The following is a 22,386-nucleotide window of genomic DNA, read 5'->3' as shown; positions in this document are numbered from 1 at the left end:
TTCTTTGAAAAAATAGAATAACATTTGTATGTAGCTGATATACATATTCAGTGTCTTTAATGAGTCATCAATATAGGTTGTCCGCTTTAGTATAGCTTTCCAAAGTTAATTAAATGATATCAGTGGTAATGAAACTTTATGTTTTTGAACAATATGATTGACCATGAAAATCACTTTAGAAAGAAGGGAAGGAATTTGAATACTGTTAAATAATGAAATTCATGCCCTGTGTTATATCCCTAGATAAGTGGAGTGCTACCAGCGTTAGAGAATCAGCTGACTCGGATCAAGAGGATGTGCTTTCCATTTTAACAAGTGCCTCCAGTCTCTTGTGAGTGTAGTCCCTTTTTTATTAATAAATAATGAATATCAATGACTTAAAAGCTAGTGCAAAACAATGACATATAATTTAATTAATAAATACTCTATAGGTTTGACTTTATTTTGCATGTATGTTTTATCTTTTCTACACATTATTTTACTATTTCATGACACCTCTTTTGTGTCTTAATATGTATGATTAAGTGCTTAAAGAACATTTATTTTTTTACCCAAACCCTGTGCTCTGTGTAAGTGTCTGTGGTCAAATTGCCTGTTCCGTAGGTGTTAAAGGAAATTCAAGATGATTTTTGACAAAAAATAACATGACTAATATGGATGTATTCACAAATCCCACTAAGTAATTCTGACTGTTTTGTTCCATTCTATCAGCGGCAGTAAATCAAGTCGTGAAGAAGATGGATTGTCTGACAGTGATGACCCAAGGGATTTTGATGAAGGTGCAGGGGATGACACAAGGGACAGTTTTTTTTCAGACACCAAGAAATTAGAAGTGGATGCCCATGATAACAATGAGGCTCACAAAGAGTCTTCTGGATATAACCATAGCTCTGATGAGCTGGAAGTAGGTCCAGGATCAAGTGATCCTGATGTGGAAAGTCTCCATTCTGAGTCCTCTGTTATTAATCGTATCATGGAGGACGATGCAAGATGCAGCTTAACTGATGAACTGGAGAATGACATCTCTACAAAAGAAGAAATGCATAAAGGTATTGACAGTGAAGCCCATGCCAAGGTGTCCAGAGATGATGAGCAAGAGGATAAACCAACTCCCTTGCCAAGCCATTTCCAATTCGTACAATGTAAAAGTCCTCTCGAGGAGTGCACAGAAAAAGAACAATGTTTACAAAACAGTGTTGTTTTATTTGATAAGTTTTCATGTCAAAACAAACCCATCCAGAAACAAGTGACTACCTCATACCCGAAGAGGTTGTCAGTTAAGGAAAGTTCAAGGGATTATAAGGAACTTGAAAAGAAATCCAATTGTGATCCTATTAAGTTCCATGAGCCAACCAAAAATGAAAATGTCCTGCTATTCCCCAGGCAGATGATAGCAGCTTCAGCACCAATACCACCAAAAAATTGTAAGGCACCCAATGAAGGAGGAATGTTGCTTCCAGTCAGGCAAATAATGGCTTCCCCAGTACAATCACCACTTGGAATTAGCAAGTTATCCAGCGTAGAGAGAATGCTGCTACCTATTGACCCAGCACTGGAATCCCTTACAGCACCACCACCACCACCACAACCCATTGGTAGCAAGAAAATACACATCCCTCGACCTGTACTGTCTCAACACCTTGGTGTCTGTTTTGTGTTCATGAACAGAGGCAGTTGCAGTCGCTCTGAGTGCAGCTTCATCCACAAGGTATTATCAGTATTCTTGTTTGGGATTTTATCTGCTGGATTTGGTACTTTGTTAATTGGTTATAGAATATTAGTCAGTTCTGATAATTAAGAACTAATCTCATTGAAAAATGTGTATAACCAGAATTTTCATTCCCTTATGCATCTTGGCAAAGGAGCATCCACTGATCATTATTTAGCCTCAAACCTTCAAGAGGTTGTTGGCAATCACATGTGATATTAGTAAGTGTTGTGATCAGTGATTGCTAAGGTTTAGGTTTCCAGCTTTTAAGTTTCATCAATGGTCCTGAAAGAAAACAATAGCTTTTACCGTATGTATTTTAATTTGAGATTGTTGATTCCATTTGAAATTGTTTATGATTATATTTAGTAATAAATTTTCTTTCTGTTTGTTGTCTGCCAGATAACAATGGAGTGTGAGAAGTACCTTGGGGTACTGATCCTGCATCATGTAACAGAGGAACATGAGGCACAGGCATGGAACCTCCTGGAAACCCATCTTAACAACTGTGGCTACCCTTTACCTTTGGCTGTCACTCTCTTGCTACCCCTTGCCCAATACCTAGTAAAATACAGCCACAACAGACACTGTTCCAACATCAGGGTGAGTAATATCATCATGATCATCATTTCGTTTAACGTCTGTTTTCACTTTTTCCTGAGCGGTTGGACCCTTTATGGCTCTCCTCCATTCTACTCTGTCTTCTGTCCGATGCTCATCCAATCCCATCAATGCCAAGTCTTCCTGTATACACCTCCATGTTTTCCTAGGTCTATTAATTGGTCTTCTTCCTTCTGCCTCCAATCTCTCCAAAACTCCCATCACTGTATTCTCCCCTGCTCTCTTTAAATGTCCAAACCATCGCAGTCTTTCCCTTCTGAACACTGTCTCCAGGTCCTCTACTCCACATCTGATAGCTGCATCTGCTATATACCTCAGTATTCTGCGATCACTTGCGCTCAATATCTCCATCAATTTTCTAGTTATAGCCCATGTTTCTGCTTCATACAACATCACTGATCTAATACACGTTTGGTACACCCCTGCTCTGCTCTTTAGAGGGATGCTACGATTCACAAGTAGACTAGCCACCTCCCTCCACTTTAACCACGCTGCCGCCACTCTCGCTCTCACTGTCCTCTCCACTCCCACCTCACAGTCCAGAACATCTCCCAAATATCAGAATGTTTGACCTCATCCAGCTTTCCTCCATTCACCTCTAGTTCATCCCTCTCAGTTTCTTGTCCTTGCTGTCTCCTTACACAAGCTGGGTATGTAAAATTCTGCACTCCTCTTAATTTCTGAGGCCTGAGCATCTTTGGTGGCACCACTGCCTGCAACATGTGCACAGGACTGAATTTAAACCTTCTCCCATCCCACAGCATCCACATGGATATTTTCCTGATTTAATCTTTTCTCTTGCTTCCTTTCCAGTCTCTGCATTTACTACCAAGTCATCTGCATACAGCTGCTCCGACAGTGCCTCTCCTCTAGCTTCCTTTGTTGCCTCCTCCATTACTGTTAAAAACAAGAGCGGGCTAAGGGCAGATCCCTGTTGAACCCCCGCTCCAATTTCGAACTTATCTGATGTTCCCTCCATTGTTTTCATTCTCGATTTTGTACCTTCATTTAGTCCCATCACCGATTCAACCAATCTTTCTGTAGATCTACAAAAACATGATACAATCTCCTCCTCAGTTTCGAAGTGTATTTTTCGATGACTTTTGCGTCATGGGAGATCACCCGAGAAAAACTTTTCCGGCGCTGAAGGGTTAACACTTCTCCCATTTGAGATGCAAGCTTTCAAAATTAGTCTCATGGTAGGGTGTTTGAAAGACAGCATGTTTTGTGTGGTGGATCTTGCTAGTACAGGTAACTCTCGATTTATGCGAGTTTGGTTTTTGTGTTTTTGAAATAACGCGGGGTCCAAAATCCAAATAAATGTTTAATTTACACGTTTTTTTTCACTTATATGCGATATTTTATGGAGTGGCCACCAGATATCTCACGCAACTGGACTCACACGGCGCCGCAGCCACACAGCTGAGCTCAGTTCTTTCCGCGCGCCACTTGAACAACAATACAGTACCCACGCTGCCACGCTACTCAACAATAGGGGTGGGCAGGTACCGGTACCAATATCGGTACTAATGGTACCAGCTATATGGTATGGTATCGGTACCAGACTGCTCGGTACCAGTACCAATACTAGCCAGTCGCTCATGGTGTCCCTCATTTCTTCCTCACACGAGTGAGGCTGAGACTGAGTGCCTGAGTGGTTATCTCGGTGATATGGATATTCTCTCTCTCTCTCTCTCCCCACACACACTGAATGAAGTGAATATTTATTTTTTGATAGAAACCTACCTCTTGTTTGATTTACATTGTTTTTGATTTACGTGACCGCTTCAAGGACACAATATTCGCATAAATCGAGTTACCTGTAATTATTTATATGGTATGAAGCACTCCTATATGTACTTTAACTCATGCAACAGAAACTTAGAATATGCTGTGTGGAATGCTCTTATTTCTTTGAATGTACATTTTGTTTGAATATTGTTTAAACAAGGTCCTTTAATACTGCATACCTTGCAATATGAAGGGAGTTTACATTCATATACCAAATGCTGTCTTAGAGTATATTGGGTTTGCACCATTAGTTTTGAACAAGTTATGGATGAATAATCATTCTGAATAGACTTCAGCTCTAATCAGCGAGGTTAGCCTTTACAGTTTATATTAACAAATAAAATGTTTCATTAGATACTTGAATAAAATTTATTCCATGCCAGGTGCCAAGTTCCTTCACCCTCCCTCTGGACATAGCCAAGGTGAGGGCTCTGTGTGATACTCAGCAGTCCAAGACTGCCTTAAAGCTGATCTGTACTTACCTCAACTCCTCAGTAAGACCAGAGGCTCTCCAGCTCCTTCTCAACATATTTGTAAAGTAAGTCATCAAACATTCTTTTTCACCTATAGGAACAATTTTGTCCATACAATCAACCACTTGTACTGTTTCCACTACATTCAAGTATTCTCTACATCAGATCACTATAGGGAGTAGGTAGGAAGACACCTACCGAAACGGGCGTAAGCCACTCCCGGTGATGTATATATGGAAAGCAAGGGGGGTGCTGGTATAATCTCTCTCCATACCACACTACATTCACATAACATACACACCATCTCTTAAAATTTTACAAATTCAAAATGGCGAAAATTAGCATTGCCTCAGAGTCCTCGCCTTGGGGAGGGACCACAAATTTCCCCCAGGGAGGACTCCCTTTTCGGCTGCCGACTTGAGAGGTGTCTTGATAACTCCTCAGACCTCTTTCTTATCCAATTTCCATTCTGTGGAGCACCATCTCTCCTCCTCTAAACCTCACCTTCTCTTCCTCACTGAAACACAGGTCTTTGCAGCTACTGACAGCAATCTCTACTCTGTTCCCTCCTACTATCTCTATCCCAAATTTCAATTCAAAGCTGGATGTTGCATCTACATGCGCAACATCATCATTTGCTCTCGCTCCCACGACCTTGACTCTTGAATTTTCCATCATCGGGCTAAGACTTCATTGTCATTCTATTATTTAATACATTTGTGCTGTTTTTCTCTCACCGAACTCTACTAACTATGTAAAATTCTTTGACTTCTTGAACTCTAAAGTGGAGCACCACTCTCCCTTTGCTGAAATCTCCATCCTAGGAGATTTCAATGTTCACCACCAGCTTTGGCTTTCATCTTCTTTCACTGACCAGCCTGGTGAACAAGCCTACAACTTTGCTCTCCTCAACGATCTAGAGCAGTTAGTTCAGCACCCAACACGTATTCCTGACCGTCTTGGAGACAGGCCCAACATACTAGACCTCTTATTTACCTCTAACCCTTCTACTTTGTTAAACTGCTCTCTCCATGGGGCTCCTCTGATCACAACCTTATTTTTGTATCCTGTCCTCTCGCTCCTGTACACCCTCTGGACCCACTGAAGAGGCGATGCTTCTGGCATTTTGCTTCAGCTCGGTTCAGCGCATCACAGAGGTGATTGTGTCTGGAATGGAGGCACACATTCCACATTCTTTCTCTACTCCTCATGCTAAAAAGCCTTGGTTTAATCACGCTTGTTCTCATGCTATCCAAGATAGAGAGGCAGCTGTCAAAAGTTACCAGAGCCTTCGCACTCCTGCTAACCATGATCTTTACATGTCTGCCTGGAATCGTGCCAAATCTATAGTTCGACTTACCAAAAGCTCTTTCATCCATAGGAAATGTCAAAACTTTGCTTTTTCTAATTCTTCCAGTGTCTTCTGGCACCTAGCCAAAAATATATCCTCCAATTTTACTTCATCTTTCCCTCCTGTCCTTAACCTGGTAGCTGCGGGGATCATGTTTCTTAAAGGTCCCTCTAAGCGAATTGATGAGAAAAAATCATCTCTCACGCAAACCATTTCATAATATGTACCTATCAACGCATTTAAGATCAGTTTATGCATCATCTATTTTGGGGGCTTATATCACGGGAAAAATTTGGCCCGTCACTGGTACACGGTAAAGCCACAAATTTGGTCCATCGCTGCTACCGGGTTAACCCTGATGGCAGCACCGCTGTCTCATCTATCTCTAAGGCTGAACTCTTCTCTCACACTTTCTGTAAAAACTCCACTCTGGACTCCTACTCATCCCTCCTCTGACTCCTTTATGCCTGTTATTAAGATTCTTCAGAATGATGTTTCCTCTGCCCTCTCTGTCCTCAACTCTCAGAAGGCATATGGACCTGATGGAGCGCCTCCTATTGTCCTTAAAAAACTGTGCTTTCTTGGTGACATCCTGCCTGGTCAAACTTTCGTCTCTGCCTATTAACATCTACCTTCCCAAGAGTAGGTACACAAGTGCTTTAATCCTTCCCTGCAAGCCACTCCTGTGGCAAACGGATTGATTAAATCACCTTCCTGCTGGAAGTACGCCTTCATACAGCCTGTGCCTAAGAATGGTGACCGTTCCAATCCCTCAAACTACTGCCCTATAGCATTACTTTCCTGTCTATCAAAAGCTTTTGAATCAATCCTTAATTGGAAGATTCAAAAGCACTTTTCCACTTCTGACCTTCTATCTGATCGCCAGTATGGGTTTCGCAAGGGTCGTTCTACTGGCGATCTTCTTACTCTCTTAACCCCTTCAGTACAGCCGGGCGAAAACAGCGCCCTGCCCTGTATCCGGGCTGACTTCAAACAAATTAAATTTGACAGCACGTTAAGTGAAAAAATGGCTTGTCAACTCTTGTCGACACCCGTGGTTTGAGTCCAGGCACCAGCTGTCGACAATTGTCAACATCTGCGCTTTAACCCGTAGAGTACCGTTGACGCGTCTCATGCATTAAAAGGAATTTGCAATCATATACCGTTGACGCATCAGACGCGTTTGCAAATTACCATAATTAATCGCAATTGGAAAGACGCTCCGTGCTCATCTGTACGCTTATATGGGTACAGAGCGTCGACTTGTGAGTCAACATAGCCTCTCCCAGGCCAATATGCCCCCAGGGTTGACGCTGACCCTCTTGGAAAGTGAATTTGGGCGTGTGACACGAACGAAATCAAGTCCGAAACAAAGAGAAAAGGTCCGATAATCATAGTGTGGTCAGCCGAGTAGAGACCTTGAGCCAGTCACACACACACACACACACACAAAAAAAAAAAAAGTGCAAAAATGATTCATGAATTTAAAGCCAAACTGGATAATAAGCGTTATGGAGACAGGACAACACGAGCCTAGTACGACTCATTTCCTGTATTTCACAATTAGGTAAATACTAGGAAAATACACACACACACGGTAATCTCGCGAAACCAAATACCCGTGAACGGCGAGGGGCTTCTGTATATAAAAAAAATATATACTAAGGCGTGGGACGGCAACTTGTGGGCCGCGGCAAGGGTGAGCCACAAGCAGACGGGGGTAGGTAGCTGCGGAGCACTTATGGGCGACGGTGAATGGGATGAACCTATTTTCCTTGTTACTGGGGTCATTTTGAAGGGATTTAGCCAATAAAAATTTTTACTCCCAGTGCTGTACTGGGGGCCACTTTTATATCACATAGGGCGGTACGCTACGGGTTAAGGGCTGCACCCTCCTGTTTTCTGAGAACCATTGTGTGCTTCAGGCCTTGATGGGCTGTGGGAATTCACATGGTGTTACTATGCTCTGTTCACTCGTAGCGTGCATCTGGCTCCTAGCGGGGTTTTGTATCGACGCACGTGATAGGCTACCTGATCATAATCCTCGCTCCCAGGCGCTGCTCGTGATTGGCTGTCCAGTTGTGTGCTCAGTCTCAGGGCTTCTCTGGTGTTATGTTTCTATATTATTTCCTGTAGCTCTCCAATTGTACAAGATATGCTATTGTGGTAGAAAAAAAGCATTCTGAACACAGTGTTGTAAACAGATTATAGATAAAACCATAATATAAGTGAAACACCGAACATCTCGCATTCCATGGCAGTGATTCTTGCCACACATGAGACTCGCCGCTACTCATGCTATGGAGGACTGAATACATTTGATTATTCTCGCCATATTTTTTCTATTTTTTGTTTTACCGAGTTTTGACTAATGTATTAATGTTCTACAATCTTTACCGAGTTTTTCTTTCTACCAAAATAGTGTAGGTGAGCTACGGGAAATAATATAGAAACAACTCCAGAGAGGCCCGTGAACACACACACTAGAAACATGAATTAAAGCAAAGTTTGACCAATTGAGACTCAGAGACGGGACCACACAAGCTTTGCTCACTTCCTATATATCACACTAGGTAAATTCACACATACACACACCTTTAATTATTTTTTCTTAGTATCTGCTTTTGTTACTTTTGTTAATGTATTTAATTATTGTTGTGTTTGTTTTGGTTAGTTATATAACCAGACATTTACTTGCATGGACAACATATTGTGTTATTTTTTCTTTTGGAGGAGCTGTGCTCCATACTTTTTTATAAAGTGAGCTTAATTAATAAATTCAATTCACACACACACACACACACACACACACACACACACACACACACACCTCTGACAAGTTGAATAGTTTAATTAATTTTTTGTATTGAGAACTGAAATTCCATATATTTTAATTTCTTTTGAGTTGATTTTCAAACTCAGTAGCATTTTATCTTGCAGGTTTTGTGAAAGTCATTTTAAAGAAGAGCTGCTGAGCCCATGGGAAAAGGTGACTTTGTGGAAGCTGGAGGGCAGTGAGTGTGATGCTAAGTTGCAGGACTTGTTGAACATGGAGTGGCTCAGAATTCACATGCAGGATGAAAATGCCAATAAGGTGGGGAAAGAAAGAATCTGAACCATTAAGTAGGATTTCAAACAATTTAATACTTAAGAGTAGATGTAGATTACAAGTTGAACTGACAAATGACATTTACTATTTTTTAAATTAATCAAATATTTTAATTAATTTCATTCCTTTGCATATTGCTGTTAATAAAAGTTTTCATAGTATACTTCTAAAGCCCGTTTTCCTGAAATCTCGAATGAATAGCAGGTTTCATCCTCTCGATATTCATAGACATGCAAAACAAAAGTGCTCAGTCCTTTAAACCCTTCAACACGAGGACGCGAATACTGCGTCTTTGCGTGCCTCGTACCATATCTGAGGACGCGCATACTGTGTCCTGGCTCGCTTTTGCCAATATACGAGTTATTTTATCTATATTTATGCTTACATCTCAAAATTATCAATTAATTTATGTTTCTTTATGTGCACCATTTAATTCTGCATGTTTTCATATATAATACATGATGATTATGTTGAGTTTATGGCTGAAAACTTGTTATATTCAATAGCGACATTTGAAATTTGGCGCGCGCAGCGATACCAGATACGGCGCAGGGCGCTGTTTTGGCCCAGCCGTAGTGAAGGGGTTAATAAAAATTGTGTAAAACAGGGCTGTAATTTCTGGGGGAGCTAGGAAAGCTATAGCCCCCCCAATGTTTTCTAAATTCCTCTGATATTCCAGCTGGAGCCTTCACTTTACTTGTTGAGTTTTCATACAATGCCATCACCAATTTGATCAATCTCTCAGGAACCATCTGCCTTCTCAGAGCCCATGCTATCACTTCTCTTGGAACTCTGTCAAACGCCTTCTCCAAATCCACAAAAACGCGATACAACATCTTTTTCTTCTCCTTATATCTCTCCTGTAATTGCCTCATCACAAATATCGCATCAGTAGTTGAGCTGTCTTGCTGGAAGCCAAACCGGGTTTCTCTATTTTAACTATATCTCTCAACCTTCTCTCCAGAATCTTCTCCAACAACTTCAGTCCATGCTCTAGCAACCTCACTCCTCTGTACTTTCCACACACAAGTGCATCTCCCTTTCCTTTATAAATAGGGATAGTGTAACTACTCCCCCCACTGTTTTACATATAATTAAGGATTTCAGGAAGAACACAAATTTAATTTGCTGCATATTGAAACGAATCAGGAACACCAGTCAGCAAGGAGAGCATCTCCCTTGCATATTTGCACATCCTTGGGTGGCAAAATTACTGCACCAGCATTGGTGACACCAATATAGTAATGTCTGAAACTGATGATGATGTCTAATGAATTTGCAAAGGAAGGATAATTGTTCAAATTCATGATGAATACTTCAGTTGGTTGGAATTAAATGGCTTTGAGCATAGCTGGGCGTTATCGCGATGAGTTATCGCAATACTTTATCGCTGATAACAAAATTGGGTTATCGGCCATCCGCTACTTATTTAAATATATATCAGTATCTTCATTACTTTTGTAACCAAACTTGCGATAATCGCTACTTTTTTCCGCCTCAGAAATAAAACCCTGTTGTCTCCTCCCTATACGTGGCCTGGGAGCCCGGTGTTGTATGAAAAAACTTCGGTATATGAAATATCTTCGGTGAAGAGATTTCATACTTAGATCATCAACATTAAAACACTAGCCTATTTTTTATGTTAGACTCAAAAATCAATATATCAATGAGAAAAATCATTTAACTTTGCCCAAAAAATTATTGTTCACTGCCTCAAATTTGATATTCCATATTCGTTTGTGATCATGCCATGGTATTGAAGGCACCCAGTGTGTTATTTGGTGTCCCATCGTCAAAAGCTGGCGCTTTTGTATACAAACGCTGGTTTCTCTTGAATTTTGTTCACAAAGCTTTTAACACAGTTGCTGAATCAGACATACAGTACCACCATCCTCGCTGAACGACACTCTGTACATATAAATACAACTTGTGCAGTGTCATTCTAGAAACAGCGGGGATGGTGGTAGTGGTACTGTATGTCTGATTTAGCCTTCCAGCAACTCTTAATTACGGTTAAAAAGCTTTGTGAGACTGTACAGGTCTACGCTTGCTGGTCTGAGATGCGCAGTTCATGAGAGACCAGTGTTTGTAAACAAAAGCGTTGACGGTGGGGATGCCAAATAACACAACACCGGGTGCCTTCAATACCATGGCATGCTCACAAACGGTTCAGGTGTTTCTAGTATTACCGTCCATAGGTACGTGTCAATGTGTGGTTTTCAGGTTTTGTAAGTTTCCTAAAATACAGATAATGAAAATTTGAATTCATTGTTTTTTTTATTTGAAATATCAATATAATATCGTTTTCGCCTATTGGACTTATCGCTAGCTAGTATCGGAATTGTGGATTTATATCGGGTATCGGTTATCAGTTATCGCCTATATTTGTGTCCAGTTAACAAATATCGGTTATCACCGATAAGGTTTTCCATTATCAATTATCGGTTATCGGGAATAAGGTTTTCTGTTATCGTGCCCAGCTATGGCTTTGAGTGTGGTTGGAAAGTGTAATATAGATGAAATGACTGAAAAGACAGGTATTTGGGAGACATTGTGCATGGATTTCTTTCACTCTGGTATAGAATAAAAAGGGGAGATGGGAGTGAAGAAGATAATAGGAAAGGAGTTGAATGTAGGTGATATTGATAATTTTTTAATTATAAATCATAATGATCAGTGCCGATGAAAACCTGTTCAAGAAATTTAGGTTCCGAGATGGGCAAAAATTGATTCACAAATATGGCAGTGTATGAGCAGAACAAACTATAGCAGGTGCAGGGAGCTGAAAGACACAGAGGGAGGCAAGGATAATTATTTTACAGAGCTGCCATTTATTAGCTAAACATCTCTTACTATCACTTCCTTCTGTATTTATGTCTTTTCAGTATTTAATGAGTGTGTTAAGAATAAATGTTAGTCCATTTGATTATTATTGATGTTGATTTTGATTTCTATTTTAAGGTATGGGATGTGTACAGGCACCTGACTCAGTCTATGAGTTCCCCCAGTTCATTCTTCACAAACATCACTTGTCAAGTTATCAATTTCTTCAATCATCAAGGTAGTATTTGAGGCAGGAATTTTCCAAAGATAAATATGGCATATGAGAAGAGGGATGTTTGTAATATTCTCAAACAATTAGAAGTTATGATATGTCTGTTCCTGTAAAAATAGAACGTGGTAATTTTGATTGTATGAATTAAGTTTTGTATGACACTCCTAAGGAAGTAAATCAGTAATAATTAAACATAACTCATTTGACCAGGTTATGTACTGCAAGATTTTATTAAGAGGACGTGGCCCTCGTACCGAAAAGTTTGTAGACCCTGCAATAGAATATTCATAATAGGGGAATCCTATTTGTATTTTGTAATGTTGCCTGTGTTGAAAGCATTTCTCAAGTACGGTAACTTTCACTTTACAGATGTTCAACCTGAAACTATGAAAATGTCAAAAAATTCAGTGCTGTCTTGTTTGTAACAGCCTTGTAAAACTTTTTTGGGCCTCATAGGTGAAATGTCTTCCACCAGTGTTGGTCTTTGATGTTTTATGCTTGGTATTTTTAACAGGACAGCTACAAGAGAGCTTCCGTGTATTGGAGGAAGTGCGGCGATTGCGAGCCAACAGTAATTTGATCTTCACGGCTCTCTTCCCTATCAACAGGGTAAGATTTTAGAAAATGATTGTCTTCTTCCAAGAATGACTGGATGGCTGCAGTATCAAACAGTTCATCCTGGTACTTTGTGAATGCAGAGTTAACAATTCTCCTAGTTTGCCAACTTTGCTGTAGAAATTAATAGATGTGTTTTAATCCTCAATTACTGCAAACTTTACTTTAAAAAACTAACATTACTAAACGACAATGCTGTTCCACTATTAGTTTGCTTTATATATATATATATATATATATATATATATATATATATATATATATATATATATATATATATATATATATATATATATATATATATATATATATATATATATATATATAGGCAATTTATCAGCTGGAATATAGTCAAATATGTTATTTTCTTCATGACTGAAAGATGTCTGAAGGGGTCCAAGGTCTCAGATGCTGAAGTCTCCTAATTATCAGGTGTTTTGCTAGGAATATATCTGACTAAAGTTTCCCTGCAGGCTGCTGTTGAATGAGTTCATACATTCAGTACCCTAAAAGTAACAAGATTAGAGATATGACATGGAGTATAGAATTTGCACACTAATTGTGCTGTCTACCATCAGCTTTATAGAATGTTTACTACTTACCTTTGTTAGCCTTTAATTTCCTGAACATCATCTCCCACCTTTGTGTGAGGTCAATGATTCTGACTGCTCTCGTTCACCCAACCAGATCATGTGCATTGCTCTCTGACAGCTGTATTTTTATCATCCTTCTTTATGGAGTCCGTCCAACTTCCTCTTGGTCTTCCTCCCCTCCTCTTGCCCTGCACTTCCATCTTCATCACTCCTCCCTACATATGTATCTTCTCATCTGTGGCCATACCACTGAAGTCTTTTTTCCTGTATCTTCTTTGATATAGCCATTACTTTTGTTTTGTTGTTCCACATATCCTTTCTTTTTTACACATCTATTTAAGCATATTTATCTCAGTTTTATCCAACTTTTTTTTTTGCCCTTTCTTCACTGGCTATTTCAACTCCATACATCATTGCTGGTCTTACTACAGTCTTGTGCATTCTTTCCTTAGCCTTATGTTGGTTCTACAATATTATAACACGCCTGAAATCTTACTCCTGTTATTCCACCCTGACTGCACTCTTTGTGTTATCTCTTCCTCCAAATTTCTGTTCTTAGCCACTGTTGAACCAGTAGTTATTAAAATTTATCCACTCCTTAACCTTGTCCCTTGCATACTTATTTTGGAGTCTTGATCTTTGTTGAACCTCAGGTATTCTGTCTTCTATCAGATCAAAAAGGTATGGGTTAAGGGAAGATCCCTGATGTAAATCACCTCGAACCGACACTTATTCCATTAACCCTACAATACTTCTAACCTGTGTTCTTTCTCTTTTGTACATATCTTGGGCCATTATTATATAATTCTCTGGTATTCCTTTCTGATACACCTCCAGACTTATTAACATGGCAGTCTGTTGTACACCTTCTCAAGGTCTATGAATACTATATGCAGTCCTTTCTGCTTTTCTCAAGATTTCATCATCTCTCGGGGTAAACACTATCTGTTGTCACCCTACCCAGAATAAAACTAAACTGTCCCTCTCCTATAGATGTTTCTTCTCTAATCCTTTTGTCCACCACTTTTTCCCAGATTTCAATGGTGTGAGATATTGGCTTTATCACTCTGTAATTAACACAGTCTTGGATGTTATCATTCTCTTTATAGCTTGAGATGATTAAATTATTCTGCACTCATCCTGTATTTATCCTTTGTTATCACTGTGATATGGAAATTAAATTAAGAGTATATATTTCCAGTGTCATAAGAGAAGTAACTGCTAGAACATAGCTATTATATTACTGGAATTTGAAGAAATTGAGGTAAGGGTATGGATTCCTTTTACTATTTTAGCTCCTCTGTGCACTTGTCCAAATGATCATACTTTTGTTTACTTCCTAAACTTGCATCTGCAGGAAATAGGGTCACTTCCAAATTATTTTAATGATTGCATTTTTACAGAAAGTTGTTCCAGCTGTTGCTGAGGGCCTGAAGGAACTGAGCCAGCTGGTTTGTGAGCTGCGTGTGCCCATGTCGCAGAGGAGGTGGACCCAGTTGCAGATTTACATGATGGACATTGGAGATTTGTATCAAGCAATTAACCTGATCTCTGTGCAGGTAGGATAGTGCAGGTTTCCCCTCTTGTTTACATGTTTGAAATATGACAAACGGTTGGCGTATTATTAAATACTTGCATTTGGGTTTTCAGATCAGTTTTATGACACCAAAAGCGCACATCTTAAAGCGGCTACTAGAGGAGTGCCTTAAGGGGAGCCCCATTCTTTTGAAACCCTTATGCAACTTGGTGTGCTTGCTCCCTACGGAAGTGCTGGTGTCATTGCAACCTTCACTGAGTGACATGATGAACGCCACTGTCTGGGCTAAACCTTCAGTCCGTCACATTCAGTTCTCAATTATTCAACACTGCAGGAAATCTGGGATTAATTTGAATCCTTCACAAGCTCCAGTAGTATCTAAGGTGGTAAATGAGGCTGAACCAGGCCAAGCTATTTCTAATATACCCCCATTAGAATGTAACTCCATGAAGAGACCTGATAGCAACAAAAACAGCAGTGACAATAGTATTAGAAACCGAAGCAACAACACCAGCTGCAGCTGCAATAACAAGAGCAATAATAACAACAGCAACAGTGCCAATAACATTAGTGACAGCACCAGCAGTGAGATCATAATGGGGAATCTGCAGACCAGTACTTCTTTAGTAGGGTCAATGAACATTAAGAATGAAAAAAGGATACATGAAGTTCAGGGTAATGATCATCTGAAAGGTATAGCAAATGATGATGAGCCAGTCCAGAGTGTGGTGACTGATGGTGCACCGTCAACCATGCTTGAACTGACTGAGTTGCCCCTGCCACCAAGCCCCACTTCCCTTCCTCCATCAGGTTTAGCAGAACCATTAGGTAATCATGATCCACCCATGCAGCCTAAGGCAAAAAGCATAGTCCTTATCAGACCAGTTTTATCTAATAAACGGGCAACCACTGGAAGAGAACTTCAACACCCTCAACAGTCAGTGGTAGAAAACTCAAGTTATCAGCAACCCTCCTTGGGGTCGTCTTGCAACTCTGACACAAAAGACAAAACTTTTATAAATATTGACCACGGGAAGTATACATTTGATTTGAAAGGTCTCTTGTTGACCCCAGAATCCACAGGTACTTCTGTTAAACTAGGTCATGAAAACAAAAAAAGGGGACAGGATTCTGGCACAAGCAGGAGTGTATTGGAACCTAAATCACTCTATTCCGTGTATTACCCTGGCTCTGATATCACTGGGCAGGGTGCCCCCTCTATCCCCTTGTGCACAAAGCAGGAGCTAGATTCAGAGTCAACTAGTAAGAAGGTCAGCAATCTTGAGAAGGTTGCACATAACTTGCTAGAGGCTTCAGGAGAGGATAGCAAATTGGGAGGAGTTGAAGTTCCACAGTTTCGTATAACAAGGAAAAGAAATAATAGATTCCCAAAAATATCCTCAACTCAGTATATTGGAAATGGTGGCCAAAATGTAAATCAGAGACCAGAATTAAACTTGCCTCCGTTTGATTCAACTACTTATATGGACATGGAAGATGATTCAGGGTTTGGTAAACCCCAAAATTTTTCTCAGGAGTCTGAAAAAGTTTTTAAAACTTCATCCAGTATGACTGATCCTCTCCAGAAGGAACAACTTGACCATTATAGAAGAACAAGAAATATGAGAGCTCAGCAGACTAATAGATCTTGGAAGAGTCTGCAGGAATATGAGCAAAGTCAGTTCCCTGCTCAGTTTACTCATATGTCATCTATTTCTTGCAACACACAACACCACCAGTGGTAAGTGTTAACTATTGTAAGATTTATTCTTTAGATACTAACTATTTATGTACTGGAAACATCATAGACTGAAAAGGGAAATTGAGAAGCAAGATCAAAGGAACAAATTTTGTTGAAGAATATCCTTCATTCTGCCTTTCAAACCTCTTTCATCTTAATCTTATCAGTTGTCATTTCTTTAGTTTTCCTCATTTCCAATATGTTTTGCATGCATATTCATCCACTGTTACCTTCTTCATCCTTGCCCACCTCTTCCACTATCTTAATTGCCAAGAATATTTTTCCCAATATTCTTGTATGATCCATCCTTTCAGTACGCCCATACTACCTTATGAAATTTTCCTCTACTTGCTTTTCCCATATTTTCTGTTTCCTGAACTTCAGTATTTCTTAATTTGTCAACCATATACACCCCTCATGCTTTAAGCATTTTCATTTCCCTCTATAACTCTTGCTCATGCATATGCGACCTAAGACCACTCGCACTTATTGCCAGGCCAATAATATTAGTAATGCTAGATTAACTAATGAGTAGACACTTCAAATATCCTGCTGTGGATAGAGCAGCTGTTTGTTTGCACAGCATTCCCACGCCTCCTACCCCCCACTCCTCTGCTGTCCTGACTTGTTCACCTCACAAAAACCCACCCACACTTCTCCCTCAGTTGGCTGTGGAGCTCATGCTGTGGGCAAATGCAATAGCAGTTCCCCCTGCGCTATTGCACTATGAAACAATCGTCACATGACCGTAGTCTCAGCTGGGGAAAGGGCAGGGAAGGAAACCATAGGGGAACACAGCTGACACTCCATTTGGAACAATCATTGTTTATATATATAAAAAACATCATAGGCACTAACACTGATCCCTGTGGAACTCCACTTGTGACTGTTCTCCATTCCGATATCTCATTTTTCAACACGATTCTCATTTCTCTGTTTGCTAGGTAATTTTTCATCCATTGTCATTTTTCTCCCCAATCTTCCTCTATTTTCTAATTTCCACAGCAGTCTCTTATGTGGAACTTTATCAGATCCCTTTTTTATGTCCAAAAATATGCAGTCTGCTCATCCGTCTCTCCTGCTCTATAACGTACTCTTGAGGAAAAACATGATAGATTTGTGACGCAAGATTTACCTTGTCTGAATCCAAATTGACTTTAATTTATTATCTTCTCTCTTTCTAGATGGTCTACTCACTCTGTTAATTATCTTCTCACACAGCTTGCACATGACGCTTGTTAGAGAAACCAGTCTAATTCAGAGGCTTTATTTTGTTTCCGCTCTTATATAATGGGACCACATGTGCCCTTTTCCACTGTACTGGGACTTTCCCGATCTTGATTGAACAACTTATATTATCATGAATTGGTTCTATAAAGTGTTCACTGCACTCTATTATTACTTGACCTGATATTTCATCTGGACCCATTGCCTTATTACCATCTAGTGATTTTAATAGCCCCTTTATCTCCTCTATCCATTTTTATGTTTTCCATTCTCTTGACACCTCTCTTCATACTTCTTTTCAAATTCTGTCTCAGGTAAATACTTCCTGAAAGGTTTCACTTAATATTTCACAGATTTACTTTGTATCCTCATAGTCTTGGTCACCCACTTTGATCTCATTCACAGCTTTTTTTCTCGATTTCTTTATATATGTATAAAAAGTTTTGGGTCCTTACATTTTTCTGTTATATTCTTTTCATACTTTTTCTTTTTCTCTCCTCACTTTGGCATAATCATTTCTAGCTTGTCTATAGCTTTCCCTATTTATGGCATTCCTTCTCCTTTTTAAGTTTCTCCATGCTGTATCTTTCTTGTTTGCTTTCAGACATCTAGTATGAAACCACTTTTTTTTTCCCTCTTTTTCTTTATTGCATAATAGGGTACCCACTTTACCACACTTTCATGATAAGTTTCAAGAAAGTAATCATATTTTTGTTGTACTTTTCTCAGATTTTTTATTTTTGACCAATATATACTTTGACAAAAAGCTCTCATCATTATACTTAGCTTTAGTGTAATTTCTTGTGTGTGTGTGTGTGTTAATATGTATTATTATCCAGGTTTCAACAAGATAATGATGGGGCATTGAATCATCCCAGTCATCCATCCCCCACTCAAGCCTCTTCATCTTCCATGTGTTCAGAGTTTTCTGATCCTTACATGCATAGCAGCCCAGCCTCTCATCAGTCTTCCAGAGTAAGTTGTAGCATGATGAATACATAGTGAAAATAATGGTAAATGATTTTGAAAGAAGTCACCAAATTCTTCGTCATCTTTCACAGCCTCATGTGAACTTGCTGTTAGTTAACAGCATGATTACATGAGGAGAAGAGAGAGCATCTGCTTGGGTGGCTGTGTTCTCTGTTTCTGTGGTCATGCCGAGATGGGAACATGTAGTGCTCATGTACTTTCTAACAAACTGTGCTATTTACTATAGCCATCAAAGACAGCTGAGAAGTAAGAAATAAGTCGACTTTATAACTGACTTGTACCCCCAGTAGCCCCTGTACCTCACTGGCACCACTCAACCCATATATTATTTAAACTGGCTTGCTTTCAATCCCTCTTTAGTTATGCCCTATTATATTTTTATCATAACAGGTAGGTTCAAGCTTTAAAGAGCAAGTGAGATGCAAAGAAAGGTGTTTTAACTGTTATCAGTCGACATCACATCTCTTCAATAGCACTCACTCCAAGAACCTGGCCTGCTGTGACTGCACTTTTCACGTACAGTATCATGGTCACTATACTTAGTCCTTTATCTATTACATAAGGTAATTTCAAGCTTTAAGCAACTGACACAAAGTTCACTCAAAGGCCCTGGTGTTTGGTCAGCCTGAGCTGCTGATTTGATAATGACACTGGTTAATGTTTTCATGAGACCAAGCTGTGATTGGCTGGTGCAAGATCAGACAGGGTGTAATTGGCACTTTTAATGATGTATCTTTGAGTTCTCCCTCAACCTGGACAAGTACTGCCTCTACATCAATGAGACCTGTCCATGAGGATAATACTGTATTAGTGGGCTCCTGTGTGTAAATAGCTGTGCTTACTAAGCCTTAACCCCTAACGGACAGGGATGGGGGGCAAAAGCACTCCTCCATAACAGGACATGTTTTGACATTTTCCTGGAAAGTGCTCAGTTTCCATTATCAATTTCACAGCTCTGCTTAAATATATAGCTTTAACCTTAATAGCATTACACTTATCCATCCTTCCTCTTCAATCTGCCTTAAACCCAAAATCTCTAAGTCAAGTTGTTGTCATGTAGCCGTAAGTGGATTAACTATCTGCACATACAGGTGTGTGTTTGGAGTGCTGTGGGAGGGGTAGGTGGTGGGGAGTGGTGAGTCACCTCAGCTTCTTTGCACTCCTTATTCAAGTCACTGACCATGACCTCTCTGGCAAAGAATCAGGCGCAGGACCAAAAAATGCACATTCAGCCGTGGGAAGACTGAGGACTGAGGGAATGAGTTGTGTACTAACCTGGGAAGCATGCTAACCCACAAAGCCTTGCAACAAAATCAAATTATGCTCACAAAATGCAGACTGGAAATGTGCTCCCCATCCTGTAGTGGTTAAGGATTCTATCTTTGGCAGATATGGCTACACAAATGGTGCCAAGTGACAAACTTCTGATGTCACACCCCAAACTCCATGGGGTCTCAGGATACCTTTATTTTTGAGAAATCTGGGGTTGTAAAACCTGTGTTCTTAGAAGGCAGACTGCATTCATGGTCTTTTCTAATTTTTTTAAGAGTCTGGATATTTATATGGTTCAAATTCATTGGTTTTCCTGTTATTCAATTAGGTAGGTGTCCATTTTCATTTCTTTGTAAGAGACTTGGTGTGAATTTCCTTTATGCAGAAATTAGCCATGTAAATATTGTATTGAAATTGTGGTGTGTTTGTTGCTGTTTTTCTAATATATAAGTTTGTGGCAATGCCAGTCTGCTTACACCAAATTACCTCACTGTTATTGCACATTCCACGGACATGTTTACTTGATTGTTAGTGTTCCAGTGGGTTATTTTAGCAACGCAAGGCTTACTGTGGTATGGAAGTCCAGTGAGAGTGGTGATATAGGCGAGCAGCAAAGGTAATGTGTGTCTCTCTCCCTCTGGTTAGTTTAGTCAGAGATGTTGTTTTAGTTAGGAATATATCATACACAACTTTACACAGAATTCAGAATGACAGTGAGGAGTAACCAAACCCCGGCACCAAACTCACGCCCATCTTGGTCTCTTGCCTCGGGTCTAATGCCTCTGGCTGCTGTCTCTGGGGGTGACAGTGACAGTGCACCTTCAGCAGATTCCTCAAGGAGCACAGTCAGCTCACAACATTTGGACCTTACCTAAGTATGTGGCAGGCAACTGAGCAGCCACGTTGTGACACATTACATCACACTACCTGTCACACATGACACCTGTCAGTGTCTTACATGTGAGTTATTATCATCAGATAAGTTTGAGGAATGACGAATATGGTCATCTGGATGCTGGAAGCAGCCTTGTGGGAGAGAGTGTGTCTGTGCTACATGAAATTGCTGCCATGAATAGCCGGGAAGAGAAGAAACAGAAGCTCACAGAAGTTGCTGCTGCTCTGACGGATGGCAACAACATCTTCTCCTCGGGCACTAGAATCACTGCCATTGTGAAAGCTTGTGAGTAAGATTACTGCCATGATTTGCACATACTTCTCTACTACTTTATAGCTCTGATTTTCAGTTGCCTCCACAGGCGATTATTTTTTGCATCCCAAAGGGGGTTAAAACCAAGTTTTTAATGTCATTATCTAATACCAATAAAATGATGAGCTAATAAAAATGTTTATGACATTCATCTTTACATAGTTTTAAGTATTTTGTTAGCTGGCACGTCATCAGCATGGCAGCTGAGTAGCCGAGAACTTGGAATGTAATTTTTGATAGATTTTCTAATGATGAGTTATGGCAGGGAAATACACCGAGTATAGTTACAGTATTTCTTAGGGTGGAAACATTTGTCAGATTCAAGAATAAGGCCAATAAATATGACTGTGGTTTCTGGGTGGGAAATGATGGGAAAATATAGCCACCGTATGAGAAATAGGGCAGCATTTGATTGGGGCCACCAAATGCAAATATGTTAAATGTGAGACATTATTGTATTGGGAAACTATGGTCTAGAAATGGAAAGCTGCAGACTATTTCATGCTTAATCAGAAAGAAGAGTTTAGGTGAGAGACAAAGAGTAAATGGTGCATTGAAAATACTACCCATCAAAGGAGGAAAAGGCATTTGTTGAAAAGGAAAAAAGGTTATAAAACAGGGCAAACAATGTTATGAAAAAAAAATCTGTTTGCAGACGGGAGTGTAGCCTTGAGTGCTGAAGAGAAAGAAGTGGTGGGAGCCTTAGCATTAAAAATCATGAAGGAATGCATATGGCACAAAATCTACAGGGAGGCAGAACTGGTCATTGTGACCCTACATCAACAGAGGTTTTCCTTCTTCAACAGCTTGGTAACTTAATATCACTATTCTTGTTATAATCTCATATTACTAAGTTGGAGAGCATTTATTTTTAAGTATATAGCAAATGCTCAGCCTAACGCACTCTGCAATTGTGTACTTCGATTTACAGCATAAAAATTTGTGCATAAATTCATCTTCAGTTTATTAGAATGTGAAGTAAACATACATGTGTGTGTGTGTGTATTTACATAGTTTACCTAGTTGTGAAATACAGGAAAAGACACACACACACACACACACACAGATGGGAGATGGAGTTCAATGTGAAGAAATG

The 22,386-nt window shown here is 39.8% G+C and overlaps 1 protein-coding gene across 3 annotated transcripts in view; it reads left to right on the top strand.

Moving 5' to 3' along the window:
* LOC126987942 (uncharacterized) overlaps positions 1 to 22,386 on the top strand; it is a 27,944-nt gene that overhangs the window by 348 nt on the left and 5,210 nt on the right. Inside the window, exons 2-13 of one of the 3 annotated variants that reach the window (XM_050845588.1) lie at positions 244 to 331; positions 712 to 1,708; positions 2,111 to 2,311; positions 4,504 to 4,658; positions 8,885 to 9,038; positions 12,015 to 12,114; positions 12,623 to 12,717; positions 14,720 to 14,875; positions 14,967 to 16,594; positions 18,661 to 18,796; positions 21,062 to 21,263; positions 21,946 to 22,100. In XM_050845588.1, coding sequence (XP_050701545.1) covers positions 244 to 331; positions 712 to 1,708; positions 2,111 to 2,311; positions 4,504 to 4,658; positions 8,885 to 9,038; positions 12,015 to 12,114; positions 12,623 to 12,717; positions 14,720 to 14,875; positions 14,967 to 16,594; positions 18,661 to 18,796; positions 21,062 to 21,263; positions 21,946 to 22,100 — 4,067 coding nt within the window. Of the gene's footprint in view, positions 1 to 243; positions 332 to 711; positions 1,709 to 2,110; positions 2,312 to 4,503; positions 4,659 to 8,884; positions 9,039 to 12,014; positions 12,115 to 12,622; positions 12,718 to 14,719; positions 14,876 to 14,966; positions 16,595 to 18,660; positions 18,797 to 20,433; positions 20,959 to 21,061; positions 21,264 to 21,945; positions 22,101 to 22,386 lie in introns of those variants that run through there. The other 2 variants (XR_007741297.1, XM_050845590.1) reach the window with 2 other exon arrangements.

This window comes from Eriocheir sinensis, chromosome 67 (genome assembly GCF_024679095.1).
Source record: "Eriocheir sinensis breed Jianghai 21 chromosome 67, ASM2467909v1, whole genome shotgun sequence".
NCBI lineage: Eukaryota > Metazoa > Arthropoda > Malacostraca > Decapoda > Varunidae > Eriocheir > Eriocheir sinensis.
This window is presented reverse-complemented; position numbering and strand designations above follow the sequence as displayed.